The following is a 10,264-nucleotide window of genomic DNA, read 5'->3' as shown; positions in this document are numbered from 1 at the left end:
AACCTTTAAAACCAAGGCTATCCCTGACCTCCCTCAAACACACAATACAGTACAATATCAACAATGACATCTATCTAATTTTAAAATACTTTAAACACACATTTAAGCATAGCAGCATAGTCAAATTAATTTAAAACACATCAAATCAAGCTTTTAAAACAACATCATTTCTTACCCTGTATGTATATATATCTCTAGACATATATACATACATACATACAGTGGCAAGAAATGATATACCACAAAAAAAAAATACACATGTTAAAAAAGCTTTTAAAAAAATTAACAAGTTAAATAAAATACATTTCTTTAGTTCACTTACCATTACTTGCCCCCACCGACTCCCGTTGCGCAGCTTACTCACGAACCAATCCACCAGGCACAGGAACCCATAAAATAAAAAACCATAAAATAATAAACATTATACTAAAAATCCAAATCAATCCACGGGTCTTCTATTTGTAATCCATCTTCATCTGTATTTTTCATTCTGCTACCTTCTTCCGGGCGGGGCGGGGTCTTCTTCCCGTCTTCGGCCAGACCCTTGTCTTTTTTCTTCTACGGAGGTCCTTCCTCCGTGGCGTCTGGCTTCAAAATGATACGACATAGGCTTTTAAAGGCCTATGACGTCACATTTTCGTCATGGTTCCCACGGTCCTGATTGGGCCATGAATACCATGTGTTTTGGCCGACAAAAAAAAAAATGATGACGTCACTTAAAGGCAATGACAGCACAGCCAATCAGAATGGCTTTGCTTTAATTGCCTTTAAGATGACGTCATGAAAAGACACATGGCCGCCCTCACATGGTATGGTAGCCAATCAGAGCGTGGGAACTCTATCCCTACTCTGATTGGCTGTAGAACTTCACATCCTTCTTTCCCCCAAGCCTCTGTCACATGGTATACTAGAGCCAATCAGAGTAGGGATGGAGTTCCCACGCTCTGATTGGCTATTTTAAATGTATTTATTTATATTCATGTATTTATTTATTTAGATTTATTTATTTATTTTTTGGGCGGCTGCAGTGTGTGAATTTTTTTTATTGTGGGTAGCGGGGGTGGGTGAAGGGGGTATTAGCCCCAACGGTGTTTGTTTAGGGCTTCCGGGGGGGTAGCGGGAGGGGTTAACCCCTTCATGACCGTAGCGGTATTAACTGCTACGGCCGTGAAGGGGTTAAGTGCACCCGCAACCCCCCCCCCGCAAGTCCTAAACTCACACCAAGGGCCAAATACCACCTTCACCCACCCCCGCTACCCACAATAAAGCGGGCATGGTGGGTTAACCCCTTCATTGCCTTAGCGGCTATCAGCTATGGTAATGAAGCAGCATTTCTGTATTTTTAATAATTTTGTGCAGGAGCAGGGGGTCCCCTGAGTTTTGATTTCTGGCTCAGGGAACCCCCTGCTCACTGTACAATATTATTAAAAATACAGTCACGCTGCTTCATTACCATAGCACATAGCCGCAAAGGTAAGGAATGAGTGTTTATTTATATATGTGTTTTGTTCATACTGTAGATGTGCAGGGGGTCTTCGGAGATGAACCGCTTTGGTTTTAGGTCTGGGGACCCCCTGCTCCCCGAGATACAGACCCCTTTAGGGGATGCCGGTATCCCTCTGCTTGGTTTACAGGCCGCGGTCACGTGATCGGGACCTTTAAATGCAGAGGGATACCGGGACCTCATAAAGGGGGCTGTATCTCGGGGAGCAGGGAGTCCCCGGACCTGAAACAAACGCGGTTCAGCTCTGGAGACCCCCCTGCACATCTACACTATGAATAAAAATGTATTTTAAATCATTTTTAATTGTGCCGATGTTTGCGCAGAGAGAGCAGCGGTTCTCTCTCTGCTGCAAACACATCTCGCCAGGGGACGGCCTATAGTATCATTGATGTGCATATACAGTACTACAGTACTGTATGTGTATGTTAGGGGTTATAGGGGTTGTTGTTATACAGTATATACTGTATATATACAGTATATACTGCATTACAATTCATGAATTTCTCGACTTCAAAGACAACAGCTCGCAAACGCCCCCATGCGTTTTTACACGGCCTTGCAGTATTGCAGCCAGCGGGACTAAAATGCTTAAATCACAGGCGCGATATAACGCAATACACTCCGGGCGAAAACAACACTAAACCGAACATCACCGGGATATTCAGAAAATCGTGGAACTAGCCAAGTTCGAATAAAGTTGGTCGCCACTGTACATTTTTTCAAGCCACTTATGAACTTCTTCCTCAGTTAACCAATTGTTCATTAATATGGAGGTTTTGTCTTTCTCCTGCGGCACTACCATTGAAATTGAAATGGATTCTTCCCTGGTAAACACAGAGGCAAATAATTTGTTTAATACCTCTGCTTTTTCCTTATCTCCAATAATCTGCCTGTCCATCTCACACTGAAAGGGTCCTATATTTTCTTTTCTCATTTTTTTGTTATTCAATAACTTTTTAGGGTTGATCTTACTTTCTATTGCAATCCTTTTTTCATTATCCATTTTTGCTAATTTGATTGCACTTTTGCAATTTTTGTAACATTCCTTATACTTCTGATACGGTGCCTCCGTCCCTTCTGACTTAAAGAATCTAAACGCCTTCCTCTTCTTGTCCATTTATCGTCTACATTTTTTCCTGAAGTTGAAGGTGGGGTTTTTTTTTTCAATCTTGTTTCTTTACCTACCCTGTACCCTTCTAAAATTGTTGCGCAGACAAAATTGGCATAAATGATAAAATATGTAAAAAAATAAATTAAAAAAAAGTAAAGCAAGCAACACTGAAATCATTCACACATATAGAGTCAATGTAAAAAAAACATTATAAATGAATGGCCTAGTTTTAGCCCATTAAATATTTCCCCATCATTAGGTCACTTTGATCCTACATGGTACTGACCCTTTGACCCATTAAAACATGTCACGGTCATTAGATCACTTTGAACTCACCTGTATATAGAGACATCACATATGGTTCCAGCCCCTGTTCTATCCTGGATATAATGTCGGGCCTTTCATGGATACAACCTGTTGTATAAATGAACAATTCAGCAGATTTATGCAACTGCAGTAATTTGAAAGCACTTGTCACTATAATAACTTCTATTCTATTTGTATTGGTCACTTTATAAAAGAGGTAAGTATATTTGATAGGTTTATAACTTGTGCAAGTCCAAGCCCCAAAGCCCTACTATGAAATACTATAATTACAAAAATTACAGAATTAATAATACACACTTCTTTTGTCAAGCTCTGTTTAGGAGCTCAGACCCAACTAAGGAAGGAACGTAGCAAGAATATCAATGTCACAGTGATCAGGGTGGAGTTATTAAGCAGGTTTTCAGAAAATCACAACAGCAGTCATCTTTAATAGGACCCAGATGAAAAATATTTTTGTCAATATTTCTCCAAAACAAAGTTATTGAATGGTTTCACAATGATGTGTGTGAGGGACACATCAAAGCCATTAAAGCAGCAATCCCTCCAAGCATCAAGTATTTTGATATTTATTTTGACCTTGTATGAACCAGGGGGTTGTCCGGAGGTAAACAGCCACACTTAAAATTCTGTGAGCCCCCTAATTACGGAGATGTGCCAGTACTTGCAAGGAAAAAAACAAGGCCAACCAATCAGAAGTTGCTATATTATCTCACAAAGATGTCATGGCTTTCTATTGAACGCCAGAGTAAGGCCGACTCCAGTGGCCATATTGTTTGTCCTGAACAAATGAATGTGTAAGGAAATTTTATAAATAGATCTTGGAACTGGGTGGTTCCCTGTAACGTGGAGTGCCACTGTGAGCCCCGGAGACCCCTCATTTCACATAAGCTATAGATACAGTGTTCGACAAATCCGGTCGCCCACTTGCACCTGGCGAATGGAAATTGGCTCATGGCCAGTAGATTTCCCCTGCTCTGCCAAAAAAAAACAATCCCCTGCACACAAAAAAAAAAAATATATGGATGGTGCACACCCCCTGGATGCCCAGGTACCAATCACCCCCCACCCCCACGTCTGCACAGAGCCTCCCTGCAGCAGCACCCTTACCCCTCCCCTCCACTCCGCTGCTGCAGTTCCCCAGCACTTTACGCCCCTCATGCGTGTGTATATGAGAGAGTGTGAGTGTGTGTGTGTGTATGGGAGAGTGTGTGTGTATATGAGAGAGTGTGTGTGTGTATAAGAGAGAGAGAGTGTGTGTGTGTGTGTATAAGAGAGCTTATAAGACACAAGCTTCACATGGGAGACATCGGAATCCCCCCTAACCCAGAAGACAGGTAGGGAACACCTCCCCTCCAACTTATAACATTGCGGGAATGAGGGTACCAGGACATTGAGGGACTTCGAATCAGGTAAGATCCCAGGTGGGCTTGCTGCTTTAGTTATTGTGAAGCAGTGGCATCCAGACACTGGTTAAAGGGTGCAGGAAACTAAGCATTCACATCAGGCTTTTTTTTCTAACTCTGACATTTACACACACACACACACACACACACACACACACACACACACACACACACACACACACACACACACACACACACACACACACACACACACACACACACACACACACACACACACGTAACAAGGACTAATTGTAGTATAATGTAATACAATAAATAAACTTATGTCAAAAAAAATTTAAAGCGGGCCTGGGGGCAGGACTAGGGCTGGGAGCGGGACTAGGTGGCGAGCAGATTTTTTTGTTCGGCGAGTAGATTTTTGGGTGATTTGTCGACCACTGTATAGACATATAATAAAAAAACAAAACAAAAAAACACAAGATACACAGATTGATGTTTTGATTAGGGGTTATTTTATAAGCTACAAAACGTACAGCACATCTTAAAAAAAAATATATATATATTATTTATTTTTGTAATAACTGGTTTGAAACTTCTGCTCACATCACTGCTCACAGAAAGCGCAATGCAACGTTCCATGGCCCCTGTTCTCCATTGGTCTGCAGCCTTGTAGACTGATCCTGTTTTTTTTTTGTTCCAAATAAAACGGTAAAAGTGTCTATGTATCTTTGTGATATCTTTTTTCCTTATAAGCAGGGGAAGTATCTGAATTAAGTATAGAAGTTTTGGGAAATAAACCATTTTAATTAAAGCAATTCTAACAGACTTTAGATTCATCCATCCCGCCAACTCTGCCGATTTAATTTACGATGGAGACATAATCCAACTCGTATAGCTTCTGTAGGTTCAGGGGGAACTGAAAAATCAGGTACTTAATGGAATCCTTACCGACCTTAAAAGGTGTTGGTGGGCCTACACTGGCGACACAGTTTATTACACTGCGGCCAGATCCGCAAGCCGGGAGATTTCCCGGCTTGCTAGTGGCCGCCCCTCGGCGTGCCGCGCGTCATAGACGCGCGGTCACGCGTCTTCGGGAGCGTGCGCCCCCTGCACGCGCGTCCAGGGGCTCCCCGAGGGAGCCCTGGTGTCCCGCGATCGCGGGACAGCGGCAGGGGGTTCCGGGGGACCCGGCGGACCCGGCAGCGGTAGGGAGAGCGCCCCGATCGGAGGGCGCTCTTCCGCTGCTTCGGCGCGCGCCCGTCACTCTCGGGCGCGCGCCAGGCTACTGCTGCGGCACAGAACGGGCAAATGCTCGAATAAACTGTGCCGCAGCAGTATTGTGCAGTATCTAGAGTTTCCATCCTCAGCCATAAAACCTTAGCTTCACGGTAGAACCGGTCTTTTAACACATTTATATTTAAGGGATCAGTCAATAGGCAAAACAAGGCAGTGAAATAAAATGAGGTTTATTTGGATAAGACCTCGGAAACACACAAAAACACAAAATACTCTGACTCGACCATCTCCTAACATACCCTCCGCAAAGCTACCATTAGCATGGAGGTAGGAGGAGCGACCAATCGGAGCGTGGGAATTCATCCCCACCAGCCAATAGGAAAGGGGTCTCGTCCTTTGGCTGACGTAAGAGGAGGGGGCGTATCAAGCCGGCTCGGGATGCCCCGTGGGAGAGACATACACTGGCGACACACTTTATTCGAGCTCGGCTAGTCCCACGAATTCGGGTATACCCGGGTGTATTGAGGTTTGTGACTGTTTTCTGCCCGAGTGCATTGAGGTATTTTCAGGCAGGGATTGAAGCATTTTATTCCCGCTGGCTGCAATACTGCACAGTATATATATATATATACTGCATTACAATTCATGAATTTATGCCATCTGGTAGACACGCGAAGCATTGCAGCCTATTAAATCCTAATCATTATCATTTAACAGATCAGCCGCCCATCAGCCAGGCATGAACCCAGGCTGGGAAGGCAAATGCAACGGGGCTTGTCAGAGGTGAGGAGCGGCGCATTCCAGGTATCTGCCAGGTACATACTGGGTATTTGCTCGAATAAAGTGTGTCGGTGCAGTATGAATTGACCAATGGGAAATACGCTGACATTCTGCTGCTTCCCCCAGTCAATCCATTGCCACCTACTGGATAGGCTCCACTGAATCTGGAAAACCAGAGGGTCCTGTTCTCCGGACCCAGTACTCCACCCTGCCCCGGCCACTTAGCACCTCGACACCTCTCAACATCCCGTCTCCTCTTTCAACTACGGACTCTATGCAGACTTGCTGGCACCTTAACCAGATGCCCTGGCTGACTGCTTAGAGCCTTATAGTAAAAGTAGAACACATTATAAAGTACACTTTAATAAAGAATATACTTTGGGGAACCTTATACTTATAAGGGAAATGGATTTGAGATATTTGGGCTCGAAATCCAGGAGTCAGGGGGACACTGGGTTGTCTTGGTGTAATTCACCCCGCGTACCGGCAAATCATGACTGCTCGCCGTGGAGAATTAAAGGACTGTGACCGTAGGGGGTATACACAATATAGGGGTAAACCCCCCACCTAGTTATCGCATATTATATATACACACACAAAATTGTAAGGGGTAAGTGGCCCCAATTAACCAGTGCTACAGAGCATATGTGACCCACAGTAATTATAAAGTAAATGTTTTTAACTGCGTTTTAAACCGGATCACTTGGTGTGGTATTGCATGCTTGAGGCTATATGCATTGAACCCCTAGATGGCACAAGGTATAACAGAGGTGTGCAGAGTTGTAAGTAGGGAGTGTTTAGACCCCCCCTTGACCTCTGCAATTTCCCTGAATTTAATAATCTTGTATGCCTGGGGTGGCTCTCATTTAAGCAGCAGGTTTACTCACATGCAGTGTGAACGCCGGTTCTGTGTGCTCCATAGCTGACAAGGGATGCAGAAAAAGTGTACCTGTTCCGGTTTGGAAGGGGTGTTTCAGCGGGCACCACGAGGCAGGAAAAAACGTAGCAACTGCTGGACTGTGCTGTGAAATGTCCTTTATTAAAGCATAGTTAAAAAGAGGAGGAAAAAAGGATGCCCCTGCACCTCTAACGCGTTTCACCCAAGCATGGGCTTTTTTTGAAAAAGCCCATGCTTGGGTGAAACGCGTTAGAGGTGCAGGGGCATCCTTTTTCCCCCTCTTTTTAACTATGCTTTAATAAAGGACATTTCACAGCACAGTCCAGCAGTTGTTACGTTTTTTCCTGCCTCGTGGTGCCCGCTGAAACACCCCTTCCAAACCGGAACAGGTACACTTTTTATATACACACACAGTTGTTGCAAAAAGGGAAAATGTTACTAATAACATACAAGAAAGAGGGGAAATCACAGGATATCCCAAAATCCTTCTTCAATGCACTCACAACCTGTCAGGAAGGGTAGGAGTTTAATACTCCAAGACACAATTGTCTCAATGGCAAGTTACACTACATTAAGTAAATGCTCTCAACACTGTGGGTAAGTAGGGGGTAACCAGGCTCTTAAATAAAGGTTAAGTCTGTTTTTGGTTACACCTGATCCATATAGAAGGGTCCAAGAGAGTTAGTTCTTGGGCCCAGTAACATTGTAAATTTGCAATGCAACATATAATAAAAATATTTTCTGTGTTTTAATCTTTCCGAGCATGTCAGCGAGCAGGGGTTGCTAGGGCATGAGTTTCAAGGGGGATTTTATGGAGGAATTGTTGTCAGAATGTGCCTAGGTAGTTGGGATCCAGAGTTGCAGTTCCCCTAAAAATGTACCCGGGAATCATGCCTGACTCTCTGATACTTGTAGGCACATTGTCCCGGCAATATCTCCCCTTGAAACCGCTTGCACGACTCACCGCTAGGGTTCCCTGCTTCAGCATAGCCCAGAAAAGGTAAACGGGGCACAAGGATAAAAAGTGTCCGTGTATCTGTGGGGATATCTATGTTAAGGGGGTACCCCAATTAGTGCCCAGGTAACCCAGAACCTGTATTGGGTTTGTCGGTGCCCCAACCATAGATAAGGTTGTGAGGGGACTCTCAGAGTCCAGTCTAAGTCCAATAGACAGTATGTGGGGAATAAAGGCTTATATAAATAAAAGTTCACCTTTCTATTCTATTCCCCATACCCAGGGCTTAGGGATGTATTAAGGTATATATATATTTTTTTATAACTTAAATTTTTATTGCGTTTTACAGATATATTGTACAACAGAACAAGACATCTAAAATGTAGTATGTCTACATGAGATATAAACTTATAACATATATTGGGTGAGACCGCCCGGCTTTTCGAGCCCTACTTGGCCGGGCAGCATTCTATTGTCTAATAGCTTAACTGAACAAGTTTTTAGTTTCGCTAAAAATTTAACAAATACACGCCCAAATAAGCCAACAAACACAACAACAACAAAAACAAAAAAGCGGTGGAGGGGGGGGGGGGAAGGAAGGAGGTGGGGGGGAGGTAGGATAGACAGTGTCTGTGGTATTGCTCCTCATTTGTCGCATGGAACAGTCCAGGCCGTGGTCTAGCTTGATGTAGACGGGTCCTCCCTAATGTCCCTGTGGTATCTCAGTGGTGCTATAGGGCAATGTCCTGTGTCTCTAGATTGGAGATAGTTACTCCCTCCCGAGGAGAACGCATCTGTTTCTATCATAGCCAAATTGATTCTCTCTCAACCCCCGGGATATCCTTCTGGGCCAGCCAAGGCGTCCAGACTTTTAGATAATTGGTGCCAGTGTCGGTAACTAAACTCGTTAACGTCTCCATCTGGCATATAAACCACATTCAATTCCGAATCTTTGGGCTATTTGGGATGTCGGGGCGTTTCCATAATGCTGCGATCTCGCACCGCGTGGCTAGTGCAAAATGTGCAATTAGTTTATTACTTGCTTTGGTGAGGCCCATTAATGGTCTGTTCAGAAGGAACAGCCATGGGTCTGGTGGTATTTCAAGATCGAAAATCTTCTGGATCCAATTCCTAATTGATTCCCACAGTGGGAGGTCCGCGGGCAGGACCACAGCATATATAACAGGTCTGCCATTCCCCCACACTGTCTTTGGCACAGCGGGGAGGAACCCGGCACAAACCATGATAATTTCAGTGGGGTGAGATACTATCGCATAAGGACTTTATATGCGTTCTCCTTAAGGGTGGAGCAGATGGAACTCTTTGCCGTGGCTAAATCCACTCCTCATCCTCAAGAGTCTCTCCTAGATCTGTTCCCCTTTGGGACCTGAAGGAGGGCGTTTGTTGTCCCTGTGCAGCAGAACTAACTACCTCTCCATATAACTGTGAGATAAGTCCCTTAGTATCTGTTTCTGCCAGACAGAGCTTTTCGAAGGAAGTTAATGGGGGATATGGAGCAAATTTATTGTAGAACGCTCTAACATGGAGATATCTAAAGAATTCTGAGTGGGGCATATCTTTTTCCAGTCTAATGTGATCGAATGTTTTGATCTTCCGATTATAACCCTCCAGGTCTTTAATACGTTTATAGCCTTTTTGTTTCCAAATTGAGGTATTACTACCTAATAGGCCAGGAGCGAATAGAGGATTGTTCCATAAGGGGGTCATCATGGTATGTGTTGACGTGAGGGAATGCCACAACTTATTTGCCTCCCAGACTGCCAGTGAGTTGGTCATCGAGGAAAGCGGCGTGGCAGCGGATTTTCGCGCTGTTTTGGGCATCCAAATCAAGCTGCGAAGTTCCAATGGGGAGCAAGCAGCGCTTTCGAGCTCCACCCAGCGTTTCAAATTTGGGTAGAATTGCCATTGAACAATTTGGCTTAATTGTGCCGGTTTGTAGTATGATAACAGACAGGGCAACGCCAGCCCGCCCGCCAGAACAGGTCTTTTCATATTCAATTTATTTACTCTCGGTTTTTTCCCTCCCCATATAAAGTTAGATATCTCAGACTGAAGTGAGAGTACATCC

At 44.2% G+C, this 10,264-nt stretch overlaps 1 protein-coding gene across 3 annotated transcripts in view; it reads right to left on the bottom strand.

The window, feature by feature from the left end:
• Positions 1-3,945, bottom strand: part of LOC142475188 (uncharacterized) — a 30,133-nt gene extending 26,188 nt beyond the window's left edge. For 2 of the 3 annotated variants that reach the window (XM_075581164.1, XM_075581162.1), the window contains exon 1: positions 2,952-3,944. Coding sequence is in view for 2 of the 3 variants with exons in the window: in XM_075581162.1 (XP_075437277.1) it covers positions 2,952-2,967 (16 nt within the window). In the remaining variant the exon portion in view is untranslated. Of the gene's footprint in view, positions 1-2,951 lie in introns of all 3 variants that reach the window. The other variant, XM_075581161.1, reaches the window with a different exon arrangement.
• Between the last annotated feature and the right edge of the window lie 6,319 nt (positions 3,946-10,264).

The sequence above is a fragment of the Ascaphus truei genome, unplaced genomic scaffold (assembly GCF_040206685.1).
Source record: "Ascaphus truei isolate aAscTru1 unplaced genomic scaffold, aAscTru1.hap1 HAP1_SCAFFOLD_1089, whole genome shotgun sequence".
Classification (NCBI taxonomy): Eukaryota; Metazoa; Chordata; class Amphibia; order Anura; family Ascaphidae; genus Ascaphus; species Ascaphus truei.
Note: the sequence above shows the minus strand (reverse complement) of the source record. Positions and strands in the feature narration are given on the sequence as shown.